Genomic DNA, 19,999 nt, shown 5'->3' with positions numbered 1-19,999 from the left:
TCGGGCAAGTTCTGCCTGAAGGATCTCCACGGTGGCAGCTCCATCTGCAGTCACAACATATTAAAGATACTGGCATCATGCTCCTCTTACTATGTGTTGATCACCGGAGAAATCACATACCCTGTGCCTCGTCGAGCCGCTTGTTGACAAGCACGATGTCGGCATCTGCCGCATCAAGTTGCCGCTTCAGCTCGGCAAACTCACCAGTCCGGCTAGCCACCGGAGCTTCAGCCACCTACACATGACGGTGGTCTGATTATTTCTTGGGACTATGATCCTCTGTTTGCCGCCATTCTCGACGGCAACCAGAGTCTCAGGGGCTACTATCTGCATAGGGCACACCTAACGTGTGCGGTACTGTCAAAAACATACACTATTTCACGTACCTCAAAGCCTTTCAGCAGACTCATAAAACCTTCATGCAACCCGCTTTTGGCGCATGAAATCCTTTCAATCACCATACCCATTAGCGTATGATGCTCTTCTGAGATGGCCACTTGCTCTAGAAGATCCTTCAGTGCGTCCGACCGCACACTGTATGGTTCCGGACTCTTTCTGTTGCTCTCTTTAGGATCCAAATACTGAGGACTTCGGGTGGCCAAAGGATTACCCTCTGGCCTTGGCGGATCAGGAGAAACCCTCCGCGACGACACTTCAGGGTCGCCCGGCTCATGAGGCGGGGTGGCAGGGGGAGGTGTTTCGCTCTCCATCATCTCCGGAAGAAGATCCCCCAAAGACGAACTCTGTCGAGAAGGGCTACGATCTGAACTGCAAGATATATGCTTCTGTTATTATCTTCAGAAGTAATGTAGGATATTTTTACCATTAAGTACTTTTTGTTTACTTACAGCTCGGTAGAGGGCTGATCCCCTTGCGGACACTGTGCGGCAAGAGTACCCTCCGAGGCTGGACCCTCTAGTGAAGATTTCTTCCCCCGTTTGGAAACCTTTGTTTCCGGGTCTTCAGAGGTGGTCCTCTTCCTTCCTTGGGGAGAGGGAATTTCAGATTCTTCTCCGTGGTTATCCTCCTTCACGGAGGCGCTAATTCCCCCGGTTTGGATGAATAATGAGCAAGGCCCGCTTCCAGCCTCTTTATTCTCCCCTTTATCTTCCCCTGAGGGCGCCTGATAAGGCGCCAGCTCAAGCATTCTGGCTAGTACTAGATTTGCTGAACCTTCGGGAAGGGGGGCTGAACACCTGATCATCTTCGCCTTTGTTACCAAGTCCTGGTCAAAGAGCGACTTTTCATAATGATGTTATGATAAATAAAAAGACAGTGTGTTCGGCCACGGGCTTACTTACTTGGGTATCTGGGCGATTGCAGCTCAGACCCGCATCCTAGATGGTGTCCGGACACCTTATTTGTGGTCCGAAGAACAATTTGTACATCTCTTCGAGCGTCATGCCGAGGAAGTGCTGAATAATTCATGGTCCTTCCGGGTTGAACTCCCACATACGGAGGGGTCGACGTTTGCAAGGCGGGACCCGGCGAACTAGCATGACTTGCATTACCAAGACCAGGCTGACATCTCTCTCAAGGAGATCTCGGATGCGACTCTGCAATATCGGCACATCATTTACTGGCCCCCAGTTCAGCCCCTTGTTGATCCATGACATCAGTTGTGGTGGGGGGCCTGAGCGAAAGGCAGGGGCGGCTACCTACTTGGTACTCCGGGGAGCTGTGATATAAAACCACCCCCGCTGCCACAAACTGGACACCTCTGGGAAGGAACCCTCTGGCCATGGAGCATCAACGCTTTTGCTTATTACGGCGCCTCCGCACTCTGCGTGTCGCCCCTCGATCATCTTTAGCTTCACATTGGAAGTCTTGAGCCACAGGCTGAAGTGTGGGGTAATGCGGAGGAAGGCCTCACACACGATGATGAACGACGAGATGTGAAGGAGGGAATCCGGGGCCAGATCATGGAAATCCAGCCCATAATAGAACATGAGCCCCCTAACAAAGGGATCCAGAGCGAGGCCTAGCCCTCGGAGGAAGTGAAAGATGAACACAACACTCTCGTTGGGTTCGGGAGTGGGGATGACCCGCCCTCGGACAGGCAGCCTGTGCGAGATTTCGGCGGTCAGATACCTGGCCTCTCTCAGCTTCTTGATGTCCTCCTCTGTGATAGAGGAAGGCATCCACCGACCTTGGAGGCTGGATCCGGACATGGTTGAAGGTCCGAAGCGCCTGACCTGAGCCTTGGGTGTTGGAACTCGAGGCGGGGGAAGGATTCAATTGAGCACGAGAGGGAAAAAGGACATGTCTTGGCCTCTTTATAAAGAGGGTGAATATCAAGCGTCCTCCTCGTGTCTATTTGGGACTTGCCTAAAATCGAGGAGTCATACCCACAGGCACGATTGGGTTACCCACGTCCGTATTGATGAGAATCCCGTAATAAGGGGGACACGATCTCTGCTTTGACAAGACGTGTCAGGAAAACCGCCTCGCGATATGTGCAGTGCTGGTTGAGAAAAACGGTTCGAATAAAGACTGGGCCATGGCATGATGTCATGTTGCTAAACGTGTTAGCAGATTAGATTTGTGGAAATATTATTCTCTCTACGGTGGTATGTGGAACTTGTTTTGTAGAGCCGGACACTATCCCTGTGTTCAAAATCTTCTATGGAGTATTCGGAGGAGGAACCCGCCTTGCAATGCCGAAGATGAATCTCCGCGCCGGACTCATCGTCATTGAAGCCTGGTTCAGGGGCTACTGAGGGAGTCCTGGATTAGGGGGTCTTTGGACAGCCGGACTATATCCTTTGGCCGGACTGTTGGACTATGAAGATACAAGATTAAAGACTTTGTCCCGTGTCCGAATGGGACTTTCCTTGGCGTGGAAGGCAAGCTTGGCAATACGGATATGTAGATCTCCTCCCTTGTAACCGACTCTGTGTAACCCTAGCCCCCTCCAGTGTCTATATAAACCAGAGGGTTTAGTCCATAGGACAACAACAATCATACCATAGGCTAGCTCCTAGGGTTTAGCCTCTACGATCTCGTGGTAGATCAACTCTTGTAATACTCATATCATCAAGACCAATCAAGCAGGACGTAGGGTATTACCTCCATCGAGAGGGCCCGAACTTGAGAAAACATCGTGTCCCCTGCCTCCTGTTACCATCCGCCTTAGACGCACAGTTCGGGACCCCCTACCCGAGATCCGCCGGTTTTGTCACCGACATAAGTCTTGAGAGTACTTTGGATGAGTACTCACGGTTGCTTTGCTCCCTCTTTTCCCCCTTTCTTCTTTCCGAATGTCGCAACCAGATGGTGGAGCTCAGGAGCCAAATGACACCACCTACGATTACTACTACACCGAGGGTGACTACTACTTCATGGAGGCTGCCGACGACCAGGAGTAGTTAGGAGGCTCCCAGGCAGAAGGCCTTGCCTTTTCGATCATTGTCTTTTGTGCTAGCCTTCTTAAGGCAAACTTGTCTAACTTATGTCTGTACTCAAATATTGTTGCTTCCGCTGACTCTTGTGTATTCGAGCTTATGTATTCGAGCCCTCGAAGCCCCTGGCTTGTAATATAAAGCTTGTATTATTTGAATTTGTGTCTAGAGTTGTGTTGTGATATCTTCCCGTGAGTCCTTGATCTTGATCATACACATTTGCGTGTATGATTAGTGTATGATTGAGTCGAGTGCGTCACAAGTTGGTATCAGAGCCGACTGCCTGTAGGTAGCCCCCTTTCCAACTCCTTGGTCGAAGTTGAGTCTAGTCACTAAAAAACTTTTACTAACATTGGCTGTGTGTCTTACGAGCCTACGTCGCCATTTGGGTGGTATTAGGATCTTTTACGCCTCGTCTATACTTTGGGGCTCTAATCTCTCTTCCATTCGGGTTAGACAAATTTACTAACTCTAACATTAGGATCCCGTGACCACATTCACCCCAAAGTTGGATAAGCCATAGTTATTCCTTAGAATAGTATTCTGAATAGTACACACACTATCGTGTTGACTACTATGTGGTATCCATCGTACCTCTTTCATTATGCATGTTTCATCATGAATGATCCTTGTCATTGCAAATGCTCAATGTTGAACTACCCATGTTACATGTTAGCAGGATGGTTAGACCCGCTGGTCGTGGCCGTGGTGCCCATGCTCCACCGCCGTCTGAATTCATGGCCGGAATGATGCAATAATTTGAGCTGAATCACCAGTTCATGGAAGGAATGATGGCTCAGTTTCCTCGTCCGAACATGAATCAATAGCCAACCCCAGTAACTCTACAGGACTTCATGCGCCTCAACCCAACTATCTACCGCAGCTCAACTCAACCCCTTGATGCTGATGACTGGCTCCGCGACATCACATATGAAATGGAGTCTGCTGATGTAGCCACTGCAAGCTATGTCACCTTCGCATCCTTCTTCCTCAAGGGTCCCGCTGCTCAATGGCGGGACAGCCATAGGCGTACCCTGCCTACTGGAACAATCATCACTTGGCCGGATTTCCAAGCTGCCTTCCGTGCCCGCTTCATTCCTTAGGGAATCATGGACAGGAAGAAGCGAGATTTCCGCAACCTCACCCAAGGCAACAAGACTGTAGATGCTTATCAGCGGGAATTTCTGGACTTGTCACGTTATGTTGAAGAAGACATTGCAACTGATGCTCGTAAGCAAGAGAAGTTTCATGATGGACTTCACCCTGATATCAAACTAGCACTGCTCGTTCATGACTTTGCCTACTTCGCCACCTTGGTGAACAAGGCCATTAAGGTTGAGACTTGTCTTCAGGAACACCAGGGATCCCTTAGGCGCAGCCGTGACGCTGGCTCACCTTCGGGCCCGTCAGCGCAGAAGCGTCGATATGGATTCCCCACAGCATGTATCATCCAACTGCACCTACACCAAGACAGTCCTATGCTGCTCCGCGTCTGCCTCCTCCACCAATGAGGTAGCCTCTTCGGACTGCACCACCCCAAGCTCCTGCTTCCAATCCCAATGATGGTCTGTGCTTCAAGTGTGGCCTTCCAGGTCACCGTTCCAGGAACTGCCCTCAGAATCAGAATCAGTTGGCTCTGCCTTCTAATGCTCGTGTATCAATCAACCCTGCAACAACAATGCCAGACCTTATGGTCATGGTCAGGCTAATCATGTTGATCTAAACGAAGCTCAAGACCAGCCTGCTACTGTGATGGGTACTCTTCTAGTTAATTCAGTACCAGCATCTGTCTTGTTTGATTCAGGAGCATCACATTCTTTCATATAAGAAGATTTTGCATTCATGCATGGCATTTAATACGAAGAGATGCACACTCCACTAGTGGTAAAAACCACTGCGGGCCAATGCCAAACCTCCATGGTTAGCCACAACGTTTCAATTGAAATCGAAGGGTTGGAATTTTTTGCCTCCCCCATTATTCTGAAGTCTTCCAATATTGACCTCATTCTGGGAATGGATTGGTTGAAAGCACATATGGCTTCTATTGTTTGCGCCACTAAAACCGTCCACCTTCTACACCCTTCAGATGAGATAGTAAGCTACAATGCTCGTCTGGTTCAAAATGCCGAGGCCCGGCTCTATCTCTTGAATGTGTTGAACGCAGCACCTCTTGAGGGAATTGAAAAGATTCCAGTTGTTCATGACTTCCTAGATGTCTTTCCGGAAGAACTTCCAGGAATACCTCCTACTCGGGCTGTGGAGTTCGTCATCGACTTGAAACCAGGCACCGTTCCTATCGCCAAGCGACCCTACAAGATGCCACCTCATGAGCTCCTTGAACTTAAGGAGGAAATCGACAAATCCCTTCGCAAGGGTTTCATTCTTCCAAGTTCCTCCGCCTGGGGAGCACATTCTCTCTTCGTCAAGAAGAAGGACGGAACGAATCGTTTGGTCCAAGACTATCGTCCTATCAACCAAGCTACAATTCAGAACAAATATCCCCTTCCATGGATCAATGATCTGTATGATCAACTGGCTGGTTCATCAATATTGTCTAAACTCGACTTGTGGTTGGGTTACCACCAGATCCGTGTTCGCAAAGACGATATTCCAAAGACTGCATTCGTCACTCGTTATGGTTCTTACGAGTACACCGTCATGTCTTTTGGCTTGACCAATGCTCCGGCCACATTCCCACGTCTGATGAACTACATATTCATGGATTACCTCACAAGTTCGTCGTGGTCTATCTGGATGATATTCTGGTATATTCGAAGAACAAAGAAGAACATGTCGAACATCTTCGTCTTGTTCTGGAAAAGCTTCGAGAGCATCAACTTTATGCCAAGTATTCCAAGTGCGAATTATGGTTACCCGAAGTCACATACCTTGGTCATGTCATCTCCAAGGATGGTATTGCCTTCAACCCAGAGCGCGTTCAGGCTATTCTTGATTGGACCCCTCTGAAGACTGTCAAGCAAGTCAGAAGCTTTCTCAGACTAGCCAGCTATTGTCGCCGCTTTGTCCAGAACTTATCCAAGATCGCCAAGCCACTGACCAATCTGCTACACAAAGGCGTTAAGTTTGATTGGACTAAAAAGTGTCAGGAAAGTTTCCAGACACTCAAGGTCAAGCTGACATCTGCCCCAGTGCTTGCTCCCCTGATTCTCACAAGGACTTCGTCATCTATTGCGACGCTTCACGACAAGGATTAGGCTGTGTCCTAATGCAAGAGCACAGAGTGATTGCTTATGCCTCCCGTCAAGTGCGTCCTCATGAAGAGAACTACCCAGTTCACGACCTCGAGCTTGCTGCGGTTATCTTTGCACTGAAGCTATGGTGACAGTACCTTCTCGGCAATCATTGCGATATCTTCACTGATCATCAGAGTCGGAAGTACCTGTTTACTCAGCCAGACCTGAACCTCCGTCAGCAGCGATGGATGGAAGCTATTGCTGACTACAACTGCGGTATATCCTATACCCATGGTAAGGCTAATGTCATGGCCGATGCTCTGAGCCGCAAGTCATATTGCAATAATCACATGGCCTACAAAGCTCAACCCTGCCTTTATGAAGAGCTATGCAAGCTGAACCTTCAGCTAGTTCCACAAGGTTCTCTAAATAACCTCGTATTGGAACCAACTCTTCTAAAAGCAATGAAGTTTGCTCAAGCCAAAGGTGCTCATGTTGATCTGATGAAAAAGGATCTTGCCTTAGAGAAAGCTGGAGATTTCTCACTTGGTGAAGATGGAACCTTATACTTCAGAGATCGTATTGTAGTACCCCAGTTCGATCTTATGACAAAGAAGGTGATGAAAGAAGTGCATGACACCCCTCTCTCTATTCATCCGGGAAGTACCGAGATGTACTTAGACATTCGTCAGAAGTATTGGTGGTCCAAGATGAAGCAAGATATTGCTCGATATATCAAAGAATGTGACGTTTGCCGTCGCGTCAAAGCAGAACATCAGAAACCGACTGGACTTCTACAACCTCTCCCTATTCCTGAATGGAAATGGGATAAGATTCAGATGGACTTTGTCACTGGCCTTCCCAAGTCTTAGAAAGGTAACAATGCTATCTTTGTCGTCATCAACCAATTCTCGAAGGTTGCTCACTTTCTGCCAGTCAAGGAGACAATCACTGCTAGTCAATTAGCAAACTTGTATATCTCCCGAATTGTGTCACTCCATGGCATTCCGAAGGAGATCGGTTCAGACCACGACAATATATTCACTTCGAAGATTTGGGATAGTTTCCAAGAGGCAATGGGAACTCATATTACTTGGAGCACTTCTTATCATCCCCAATCCCAAGGCCAAGTCGAGCGAGTCAATCAAATTCTTGAAGACATGCTTCGAGCTTGTGTTATTTCTTTCGGCAAGAAGTGGGAAGAATCTCTCCCTTATGTGGAGTTCTCTTATAACAACACTTATCAAGCCAGCTTGAAAATGGCACCCTTCGAAGTGCTTTATGGACGTAAGTGCCGAACCCCTCTGAATTGGTCAGAAACTGGGGAACGGATGCTCATTGGTCCAGACATTATTCAACAAGCTGAAGAGCAGGTTCACATTGTACGGGATAATCTCAAGGCGGCCCAGTCCCGCCATAAGAGCAACTATGACCGGAAACACTAGGGTTCAACTTATCAACCTGGTGAACAAGCTTATTTGCGTGTCACCCCTTTGAGAGGCACTCATCGGTTTGGAGTCAAGGGCAAGCTAGCTCCTCGCTACATTGGTCCTTTTCGCATTCTCTCCCATCGTGGACTGGTGACTTATCAATTGGAGTTGCCACCTCAGTTCTCTCACGTCCATGACGTCTTCCACGTGTCGCAACTTCGCCGATGCTTCAAGAATCCGGAACGTGAAGTGGATCCAGGACTGATTGAAGTTCAAGATGATCTCACATACAAAGAGCATCCGATCCGCATTCTTGAAGAAGCTGAACGTCAAACACGCCAGAAGGTTACCAAGTTCCTCAAGGTGCAATGGTCAAATCATACTAAGGATGAAGCCACTTGGGAACGCGAGGATAACCCCTGTGCCAAATACCCCGATCTTTTCCCTTCTACCTCCTAATTCTCGGGACGAGAATTTCTTTTAGAGGAGGAGAATTGTAACACCCCTATGTAATGGAGCTATAGTAATCCATCATGATGATGCTAAGCTACTGAGATTTGCAATGATAATCATGTTGGGATAATATCTCATTTCAAATTCCTTCTTTGGAATTCCATTCAACTTCAAAGTGCAAAATGAAGTTGATCAAAACTTGTTGGAAAAATGTTCACCTTTTAGCAAATAATCCAAAACTATTTGTTGTTAAGGAACACAACATCATCACCAACTCTAAATGGGCCTAATGCTTTTTAATAGAGCCAAAACAGCCTTTCAAAATGCCCTATTCTTTTTGAATAAATCCAAAGGGATTCAAAACATTCCCAACATTTTTGTGGCAGTGCACAGTACTTCTTTGAATTTGTTTTGGCTAGTGGCATATTTTTGCAAAGTCATTTGTGGCAAAATAAAATGCAAAAGCTGCTAGAAAAAGAGAAACAAAAAAAAGAAAAAAGAAAAAGGAAACTCAAAGGAGAGAGAGAATGCCCCTGGCCTCCCCTTAGGCTTCGGCCCATCCCAGTAGGCCGGCCCAATCCCCCTCCCCCGGTCGCTTCCTGCTCCTCCGACCGGGCGGGTGATACGACTCCGTCGTATCTACTTTTCCAAACACTTTTGCCCTTGTTTTGGACTCTAACTTGCATGATTTGAATGGAACTAACCCGGACTGACGCTGTTTTCAGCAAAATTGCCATGGTGTTATTTTTGTGCAGAAATAAAAGTTCTCGGACTGACCTGAAAATCAACAAAGATTATTTTTGAAATATATAAAAAATACTGGAAGAAGAATCCACGTCAGGGGGCCCACACCTTGTCCACGAGGGTGGGGGCGCCTCGTGGGCCCCCTGATGCTCCACCGACGTCCATCTTGACTCCATATATTCACTTTCGGGGAGAAAAAATTAGAGAGAAGGATTCATCACCTTTTACGATACGCAACCGCCGCCAAGCCCTAATCTCTCCCGGGAGGGCTGATCTGGAGTCCGTTCGGGGCTCCGAAGAGGGGAATCTGTCGCCACCATCATCATCAACCTTCCTCCATCACCAATTTCATGATGCTCACCGCCGTGCGTGAGTAATTCCATCGTAGGCTTGCTGGACGGTGATGGGCTAGATGAGATTTATCATGTAATCGAGTTAGTTTTGTTAGGGTTTGATCCCTAGTATCCACTATGTTCTGAGATTGATGTTGCTATGACTTTTCTATGCTTAATGCTTGTCACTAGGGCCCGAGTGCTATGATTTCAGATCTGAACCTATTATGTTTTCATGAATATATGTGAGTTCTTGATACTATCTTGCAAGTCTATAGTCACATATTATGTGTTATGATCCATTAACCCCGAAGTGACAATAACCGGGATACTTACTGGTGATGACCGTAGTTTGAGGAGTTCATGTATTCACTATGTGTTAATGCTTTGGTCCGATACTCTATTAAAAGGAGGCATTAATATCCCTTAGTTTCCAATAGGACCCCACTGCCACGGGAGGGTGGGACAAAAGATGTCATGCAAGTTCTTTTCCATAAGCACGTATGACTATATTCGGAATACATGCCTACATTACATTGATGAACTGGAGCTATTTATATGTCACCCTATGTTATAACTGTTGCATGATTGAATTATCCATCACCGATCCAATGCCTACGAGCTTTTCATATATTGATCTTCGCTTATTTACTTTTCCGTTGCTACTGTTACAATCACTATAAAACCAAAACTCCTACCATTACTTTTGCTACCATTACCACTACTATCATATTACTTTGCTACTAAACACTCTGCTGCAGATATTAAGTTTCCAGGTGTGGTTGAATTGACAACTCAGCTGCTAATACTTGAGAATATTCTTTGGCTCCCCTTGTGTCGAATCAATAAATTTGGGTTGAATACTCTACCCTCGAAAACTGTTGCGATCCCCTATACTTGTGGGTTATCAAGACTATTTTCTGGCGCTGTTGCCGGGGAGCATAGCTATATTCTTTGAGTCACTTGGGATTTATATCTGCATATAATTATTAAGAACTTGAAACATAAAAGAACCAAGATTTTTCCCTCAACTACGAGGGGAGGTAAGGAACTGCCATCTAGCTCTGAACTTGATTCACCTTCTGTTTTGAGTAAACTTGCGACACCTACTCCTGCTATTCATCTGATATGTCGCATGTTATTGATGATGCCACTTCTGCTTTGCATGATACTTATGATGGAATTACTTCTATGCTTGATACTACTATGCCACTAGGTGAATTTCTTGATGAACAACTTGCTAGGGTTAGAGAGAATGAAATTATTGAAACTGATAATATTGATGAAAGTGATGATGAAGATTCTCCACCTAGATATGAATTGCCTATTGTGCCCGAGGGTTATGTTATGGATGAAGAAACTGCTAGAGACTTCTTAGCTTGCAATGATAGATCTGATCTTAAGAAATTATTAGCTAAGCTTAAAGAAAAGTCTTTGAATGCTAGAATGAAATATGACCCTGCTTTTGCTACTTCACCTATCTTTATTACTGATAAGGATTATGATTTCTCTGTCGATCCTGAGTTAATTACTTTGGTTGAATCTGGTCCTTTATATGGCTATGAATCTGAAACTGTTGTGGCACATCTTACTAAATTAAATGATATAGCCACCCTGTTCACTAATGATGAGAAAACTTGCTATTACTTTATCCTTAAGTTGTTTCCATTCTCATTAAAGGGTGATGCTAAAACATGGTTTAATTCTCTTGATCCTGGTTGTGTGCGTAGTCCCCAGGATATGATTTATTACTTCTCTGCTAAATACTCATAAGAAACAAGCTGCCTTAAGGGAAATATATAATTTTGTGCAAATTGAAGAGAGTCTCCCACAAGCTTGGGGGAGGCTTCTCGATTACTTAATGCTTTGCCTGATCATCCTCTTAAGAAAAATGAAATACTTGATATCTTTTATAATGGACTAACTGATGCTTCCAGAGACCACATGGATAGTTGTGTTGGTTGTGTTTTCAGGGAAAGAACTGTTGATCAAGCCGAATTGCTATTGAATAATATGTTGAGTAATGAAAATGATTGGACACTTCCTGAACCAACTCCTAAGCCAACTCCGAAGAAAAGGGGTATTCTATTTCTCAGTCCTGAAGATATGCAAGAGGCAAAAAATCTATGAAATAAAAAGGTATTAAAGCTGAAGATGTTAAGAATTTACCACCTATTGAAGAAATACATGGTCTTGATAACCCGACACAGGTAGTAAAGGTAAATTCTCTCTATAGATTTGATGAAGGTGATATTCCTCGTTATAAGTCTGCTAGCCAATGCTTAGATGAGTTTGATAATTTTATTGTTAAACAAGAAAACTTCAATGCTTATGTTGGTAGACAATTAAAACACAATGCTGATATGCTTGAACACTTGAGTGATTATATGTCTAGAGTTAAAGGTGAACTTAAACTTATTAGTAAACATGCTTCTATGGTTACCACTCAAGTAGAACAAGTACTTAAGGCTCAGAATGATTTGCTCAATGAATTAAATAATAATAAGAATGATAATGTTGTTAGAGTTATGACTAGAGGGGGTGAAATGACTCAGGAACCTTTGTATCTTAAGGGCCATCCCAAGAGGATTGAGCAAGATTCTTAGAGAACTAATATTGATGCACCTAGTTCTTCTAAGAAGAAGAAAAAGAAAAATGATAGGACTTTGCATGCTTCTAGTGAACCTGTTGTTGACACACATGAGAATCCCAATGATATTTCTATTTTTGATGCTGAAACACAATCTGATAATGAACATGAACCTAGTGATAATGTTAATGATGATGTTCATGTTGATGCTCAACCTAGCAATGATAATGATGTAGAGATTGAACCTGCCATTGATCTTGATAACCCACAATCAAAGAATCAATGTTATGATAAGAGAGACTTCATTGCTAGGAAACACAGTAAAGAAAGAGAACCATGGGTTCAGAAACCCATGCCTTTTCCTCCTAGACCATCCAAGAAAAAGGATGATGAGGATTTTGAGCGCTTTGCTGAAATGATTAGACCTATCTTTTTGCATATGCGTTTGACTGATATGCTTAAAATGAACCCTTATGCTAAATACATGAAAGATATTGTTACAAATAAAAGAAAGATACTAGAGGCTGAAATTTCCACCATGCTTGCTCATTACACTTTTAAGGGTGGAATACCAAAGAAACTAGGAGATCCCGGAGTACCAACTATACCATGCTCTATTAAAAGAAACTATGTTAAAACTGCTTTATGTGATCTTGGAGCTGGTGTTAGTGTTATTCCTCTCTCTTTATATCGTAGACTTGATTTGAATAAGTTGACACCTATTGAAATATCTTTGCAAATGGCTGATAAATCAACTGCTATAGCTGTCGGTATTTGTGAGTATGTGCCTGTTGTGGTTGCAAACGTTACTATTTTAATGGACTTTGTTATTCTTGATATTCCCGAGGACGATAGTATGTCGATTATCCTTGGTAGACCCTTTTTGAATATTGCAGGGGCTGTTATTGATTGCAATAAAGGCAATGTCACTTTTCATGTTAATGGTAATGAGCATATGGTACACTTTCCGAGGAAACAACCTCAAGTCCAAAGTATCAATTCTATTGGAAAAATTTCAACAGTTACTATTGGAGGTTTTGAATTTCCTCTTCCTACTGTCAAGAAGAAATATGATATTCTTATTGTTGGGGATGTGCATATCCCCATTGAGGTAACCTAGTGTTATTTGAAAATTCTCCGGTTTCATGTTATTCGAAATGAGTTTGTTAACAAGACTTGGTCAACCTTGTTAGTGGATTCCTTTTGATGAGCATGAGATGGATGAATTTAGAAAACACAACTCTCTGTACCCTCCTTTTACTTTCTGTTATTTATATTAAATAAAGAAAAAAATAGTATTTTCTGTCTGTTTTCTAAATTATCCTTGCAATAAAAAATACCCCGAAAATAAAAGTTCTCCAAATGCCGTGAAAATGAAATATGATTTTTTCCAGAATATTTAAGGATTTTAGGCACTAAGAACACAACAAGGGGAGCAGCCACGTGCCCACGAGGGTGGAGGGCGCGCCCCTTGCCTCGTGGACCCCACGTGGGTCCCCTCCACTTATACTTACACCCACACACTTCGTCTTGCTCCAGAAAAATCACTAGCCAGCTCAAACCCGAGTTCTTGCTCATCTTGCTGCCATTTTCGATCTCCTTACTCAAAAGCTCCATTCACAAAACTGATTTGAGGGATTGTTCTTCGGTATGTGACTCCTCCAATGGTCCAATTAGTTTTTGTTCTAGTGCCTTATTCATTGCAAAATTTTGCTGCTTAGGTGACCCTGTTCTTGAGCTTGCATGTCAAATTTATGTGGTCAAAAGTAGTTTTAATGCATGATATAGCCTCTAGGCACTTGTAGGAGTAGTTGCTATCAATTTTGTTGAGTTTGGTTCACTTTTATTTTTAAGTTACTAAAAAATTTAGAAATTTTTCAGAGGAAGAAATATGTTTAGGAAAATGTACCAAGGTGGTTCCTCAAGGAAGCAAGGCCCAAGGCCCGCAATACGTGAGCTGGACAATGAACTACCAAGAGATGCTCAAGTGCGGCCTTGTGAATGGTCGTTAGAGGACTTCATGGTTCAGGCAGGAATTAAGGAGGAATTTGAAGCATATGTGCGTAACGCTGATCTTGAGAGCTTCGTGGCAGATAAGTGCCCTCAGTACTACTACCTAACTGATTCATTTGTGAGAAGGTTTAAATTTACATCATCACGCAATTCTCAAACTGTCCTATTTGATCTTTACTATTTGTTCATTGCTGGATATCTTGGAGTATTTTGCCTTTAAGCCGTCGCCCCAGTTTAATGTGCGAGTACACAGGGGACTCAAAAGATCCTCGATGGCACACTGAAATTCAGTTAACGGACGTTGAAATCACTGAAGCTGTTAAAAAGATACTGAATGAATCGGTGGCTGTCTGCAGCAAAACAGGGCTAAGTCCCTTCTGCGTTTTGAATAAATCGCCAGCTATAAGAATTTGCCTAACTCCTGTTTGTACCTGATATTCTTGACTTTTTCTTATAACCTTTGTCAATCTTTTAACAGGGTGACGTCCCATTTTGGAAGAAGAAACCTTAGGATAAACCGGCCAAGACCCCTCGTCCCAAGACAAAGGTCGTCAAAAAACCTGCTAAGAAGAAAACAACTGAATCCACCGGGCTGAACCTCGACGAGGATCTTTATAATCTGGACTCATAGGTAGAACTTGATTCTCTTGGTTCATTTTTCATACACCTCATTGACAATGACCCTTATCAGGAGGACGCTGAAGCTAGCCGGGATGAAGATGTAGAGGTAATTATTCTTTCCTTCGGTTCAGATCCTCAACCAAAACAGAAAAACCGTCAAGCAAACTGGAAAGTAAAATTTTCACACCCTCTAGCTTATCTGGATCCCAACTTTCTTTTGAAGAAATAGCAGCATGAATCTCGCCGCACAACCCGGCACAGTGGCCATGTAGCTACTTCAGTCGGTTTACCGAACACTCCAACCCGGAAACGTCGATCGGAGGTCTCATATATTTCTGATACTCCTTATCCCAAGGTGGGTTATTTCAGGCAACCTCTTAATCCGTCTGATTCAAACTATCAGGGAACACCTCATTCATCATCCAGCGAGTCAATGGCCACACAACTCCCTCCTCTCAAGACTGTTCCTGGGTGAACACTTTAAACTTAACTCTTTGACGCTTTATACTTGTTTGTTATACTAACCTTTATATCTTTTCCTTTCAGAGCCAAGGCCAGGCCTAGCAAAAAGGCCAAATTGAATAAACCAACTGATGATAAACCGACTGATGATAATCCGGTTGATGATAACCCGGAACAGATCCCAGAACAATTTGAGCCTAATGTTGACGCTATACATGATGATCCGCCACCAGAACATCATGAAAGCTTTGCTGAACCGATGGAAGAGGATCCCACCGGCCATGCTACTGACCCGCCAAGCCCGGCTAAAGCTGCAGACAAGCCGCCAAGCCCAGCCAAAGCAGCTAATGACCAATCGGATGATGTCATTGTCACCAGCGTCGGCCACACCACCCCTGGCAATCCTATCGCTTTATCAACGCATAGTGCCAAGGAAGAGTTTTCTGCTATGGATAAGGGCAAGTGGAAAATGGATTTATCCAGCTATGCCCACCTCAACGCCCAAGAGATTCATTCTGGCTTCTTAAATCGCCTGTATACAAGCCGCGACTATGAAGCCGGTTTAGTGGGCCTTATGATGGAGCGATATGAGGTAAACACTGTTAACTCTTCATAATTGTTTCTCTTGTGTCCAATTTCTAATATCAACTCCAGCAGCCCCCAGGGCCGGTTTATGATATCATCATGAACCGGGACTTTGTAATGCTTCAACTTTTGCCTGCGTAGTCCCCAAGGGCCGGTTTATCGTTTCAGGATGAACTGGGACTTTAAAGTATGAATCTTGCAATTTTTGCTTGTGTAGCCCCCAGGGATCGGTTTATACCTTTAGGATGAATCGGTACCTTTTTGTCGTGAAGCTTCCAAAACTCTTGACACCATCTTTGTAAACCGATTGATGAAGAAAAATCCATAATTTTGACTTGAGAAAATATACATTAGCCCCCAAGTGCCAAGTGTATAAGTTGTTATGTGCTTGGGACTTGAAAATGTTAGTTGATAAAAGCCATACGCATTAGCCCCCAAGTGCCAAGTGTATAACCTGTTATATGCCTGGGACTTCAAATATGCATTACTAACTCATTACATGTTGCTTGCAGGCCGATCTAAGCCAAAAAGTATCTCAAATCACCGACCTTCAGGAAAATATCAAGTCCCAACAGGCAGAAATTTCCAAGGCTAAAGAAGAGCTGACTGGCGCTTTAACAGCCATGGAACAACTGAAAGAAGGCTTTAAAGGCGAACGGGCAGGATGGGACGCTGAAAAAGCAACTCTGCTAAAGCGGGCGGAGGACGCTGGAACAACTCTTAAACCGGTAGCAGAAGAATTGACTGGCTTGAAGCAGCAAATCAATGCCATGACCACTGCTGTGTTTGGTAAGTACCCTTATGATAAGCTTCAACATGTATTATCCCATAAACTGTCGGTTTATCAATATGTTCAATGATGCAGGATCTCGCATTACCCACCTGGGCTCTGATATGCAGAAGAAGTTGAAGGCTGCCTATACTCTTATAGAGCAGTTATATACCGGCGCACAACGGATCATTTGCACTGCCGCTCATAACAAACCACCCCCAAACCTGATCAAGGAAACGTTAGAAAAGTTGTCAATGCTGCCTGCCCAGTTGGACGAGTTAAAAAGATCAGCTGCAAGGGTGGGTGCTCTGACTGCGCTAATCCGGGCTAATGCCTGGATACCAGATCTTGACTCGGCCGATATAGGACGCAGCTATCCGAGCATAAAGGAAGATGGGTTAGAGTTTGATAATGATGATCTTCGAGCTTTGACAAAGGAAATGCGCCCATTAGCGAGCAAACTGGCCGAAGAAACAGATCTCTCTCACTATCAGCCGGTTTATGATGTTGACAACAAATGACTTGTTGCACCAACTCATGATGTGGAGAATCTTATCCCACCAATCCGTAAGCATACCTACGCTCCTGATGTTGACCCCTCCACCCTTATAAGCGACGAAGCTGTATTCAAGGCCCTAACTGGAATCGACTGGACCACCATTGATTTCCAGCCGCTGGGTGGAGAGGAGGAGGGTGAACCGGTGCAGGATGATTGATGACCCACAAGTATAGGGGATCTATCATAGTCCTTTCGATAAGTAAGAGTGTCGAACCCAACGAGGAGCAGAAGGAAATGATAAGCGGTTTCCAGCAAGGTATTCTCTGCAAGTACTAAAATAAGTGGTAACATATAGTCTTGTGATAGGATAATTTGTAACGAGCAACAAGTAACAAAAGTAAATAAAGTGCAGCAAGGTGTCCCAATCCTTTTTGTAGCAAAGGACAAGCCTGGAAAACTCTTATATAGAGAAAAGCGCTCCCGAGGACACATGGGAATATCGTCAAGCTAGTTTTCATCATGTTCATATGATTCACGTTCGGTACTTTGATAATTTGGTATGTGGGTGGACCGGTGCTTGGGTACTGTCCTTACTTGGACAAGCATCCCACTTATGATTAACCTCTATTGCAAGCATCCGCAACTACAACAAAAGTATTAAGGTAAACCTAACCATAGCATGAAACATATGGATCCAAATCAGCCCCTTACGAAGCAATGCATAAACTAGGGTTTAAGCTTCTGTCACTCTAGCAACCCATCATCTACTTATTACTTCCCAATGCCTTCCTCTAGGCCCAAATAATGGTGAAGTGTTATGTAGTCGATGTTCACATAACACCACTAGAGGGGAGACAACATACATCTCATCAAAATATCGAACGAATACCAAATTCACATGACTACTAATAGAAAGACTTCTCCCATGTCCTCAGGAACAAATGTAACTACTCACAAAGCATAATCATGTTCATAATCAGAGGGGTATTAATATGCATATAGGATCTGAACATATGATCTTCCACTAAATAAACCAACTAGCATCAACTACAAGGAGTAATTAACACTACTAGCAACCTACTAGTACCAATCCCGGACTTGGAGACAAGAATTGGATACAAGAGATGAACTAGGGTTTTGAGAGGAGATGGTGCTGGTGAAGATGTTGATGGAGATTGCCCTCTCCCAATGAGAGGAGCGTTGGTGATGACGATGGCGATGATTTCCCCCTCCTGAAGGGAAGTTTCCCTGGCAGGACAGCTCTGTCGGAGCCCTAGATTGGAGTTTCATCCGAGGAGATGGCTTATGATTATTTCCTCATCGAAAGACTCCATATAGCAGAAGATGGCCATCGGAGGGCCACACGAGGTAGGGGGCGCGCCCAGGGGGGTTGGGCGCGCCCCCACCCTCGTGGGCAGGGTGTGGCCCCCCTGGTGAACTTCTTGCGCTCAGTATTTTTTATATATTCTGAAAACGTCTTCCGTGAAGTTTCAGGACTTTTGGAGCTGTGCAGAATAGGTCTCTAATATTTGCTCCTTTTCCAGCCCAGAATCCCAGCTGCCGGCATTCTCCCTCTTTATGTAAACCTTGTAAAATAAGATAGAATAGGCATAAGTATTGTGACATAATGTGTAATAACAACCCATAATGCAATAAATATCGATATAAAAGCATGATGCAAAATGGACGTATCAACTCCCCCAAGCTTAGACCTCACTTGTCCTCAAGCGAAAGCCGAAATCGAAAAATATGTCCACATGTTTAGAGATAGAGGTGTCGATAAAAGTAAAATATGGACATGAGGGCATCATGATCATTCTTAGAACAGCAACTTACATAATTCTTGTCATATGATTTCTTATGCTAGAGTAATAATTCAATCACAATTTCAAGTATGAATCGTAAACTTCATTGAAAACTAACAAACTATAATCTCAGTCATTGGAGCAATTGCAATTTAGCAGAACATAGGAAAGAGTCAATATATAAGAGCTTTTCAGCAATTCCACATACTCAACTATCATATAGTCTTTCACAATTGCTGACACTCACACAATACTTATGGGTATGGAGTTTTAATCGGACACAGAGAGAGATAGGGGCTTATAGTTTTGCCTCCCAACGTTTTACCTCAAGCGTAATGTCAACAATAATAGTTCATGAAAACTCACATCCAATTAGCCATATATACCGGGATCTTTCCAACATACTGTGCTTGCCAAAGGATAAAATGTAAAAAGGAAGGGTGAAGATCACCATGACTCTTATGCAAGGTAGGAGGTAAAAGTAAAAGATAGGCCCTTCGCAGAGGGAAGCAGAGGTTGTCATGCGCTTTTATGGTTGGATGCACGAAATCTTAATGCGAAAGAACGTCACTTTATGTTGCCACTTGTGATATGGACCTTTATTATGCAGTCTGTCGCTTTTATTTCTTCCATATCACACGATCGTATAAAGCTTATTTACTCCCACACTAATAAGTCATACATATTTAGAGAGCAATTTTTATTGCTTGCACCGGTGACAACTTACTTGGAGGATCTTACTCAATCCATAGGTAGGTATGGTGGACTCTCATGGCAAAACTGGTTTAAGGGTATTTGGAAGCAGAAGTAGTATCTCTACTTGGTGCGATGAATTTGGCTAGCATGAGGGGGAAAGGCAAGCTCAACCATGTTGGATGATCCACGAAATATAATTTATCTCATATGTAAGAAAACATAACCCATTACGTTGTCTTCCTTGTTCAACGTCAACTCTTTAGCATGTCATATTTTAATGAGTGCTCACAATCATAAAAGATGTCCAAGATAGTATATTTATATGTGAAGACCTCTCTTTCTTTATTACTTCCTATTAATTGCAACAATGACCAAAACTATGTTTGTCAAGTCTCAACAACT

At 43.8% G+C, this 19,999-nt stretch overlaps 1 protein-coding gene across 4 annotated transcripts in view; it reads left to right on the top strand.

Annotated features, from left to right (window-relative positions):
- Positions 1–17,616, top strand: part of LOC125539158 (uncharacterized) — a 39,277-nt gene extending 21,661 nt beyond the window's left edge. For 2 of the 4 annotated variants that reach the window (XM_048702529.2, XM_087544617.1), the window contains 7 exons: positions 3,274–14,788; positions 14,849–14,884; positions 15,002–15,100; positions 15,182–15,249; positions 15,325–15,832; positions 16,338–16,614; positions 16,691–17,616. In XM_048702529.2, coding sequence (XP_048558486.1) covers positions 15,212–15,249; positions 15,325–15,832; positions 16,338–16,614; positions 16,691–17,118 — 1,251 coding nt within the window. In that variant the 5' untranslated portion in view covers positions 3,274–14,788; positions 14,849–14,884; positions 15,002–15,100; positions 15,182–15,211 and the 3' untranslated portion in view covers positions 17,119–17,616. The remainder of the gene's footprint in view (positions 1–3,273; positions 14,789–14,848; positions 14,885–15,001; positions 15,101–15,181; positions 15,250–15,324; positions 15,833–16,337; positions 16,615–16,690) is intronic. The other 2 variants (XM_087544618.1, XM_048702530.2) reach the window with 2 other exon arrangements.
- The last annotated feature ends 2,383 nt before the right edge of the window (positions 17,617–19,999 follow it).

Source organism: Triticum urartu, chromosome 2A, assembly GCF_056163025.1.
Source record: "Triticum urartu cultivar PI428250 chromosome 2A, HENAU_Tu73, whole genome shotgun sequence".
NCBI classification, from domain to species: domain Eukaryota; kingdom Viridiplantae; phylum Streptophyta; class Magnoliopsida; order Poales; family Poaceae; genus Triticum; species Triticum urartu.
This window is presented reverse-complemented; position numbering and strand designations above follow the sequence as displayed.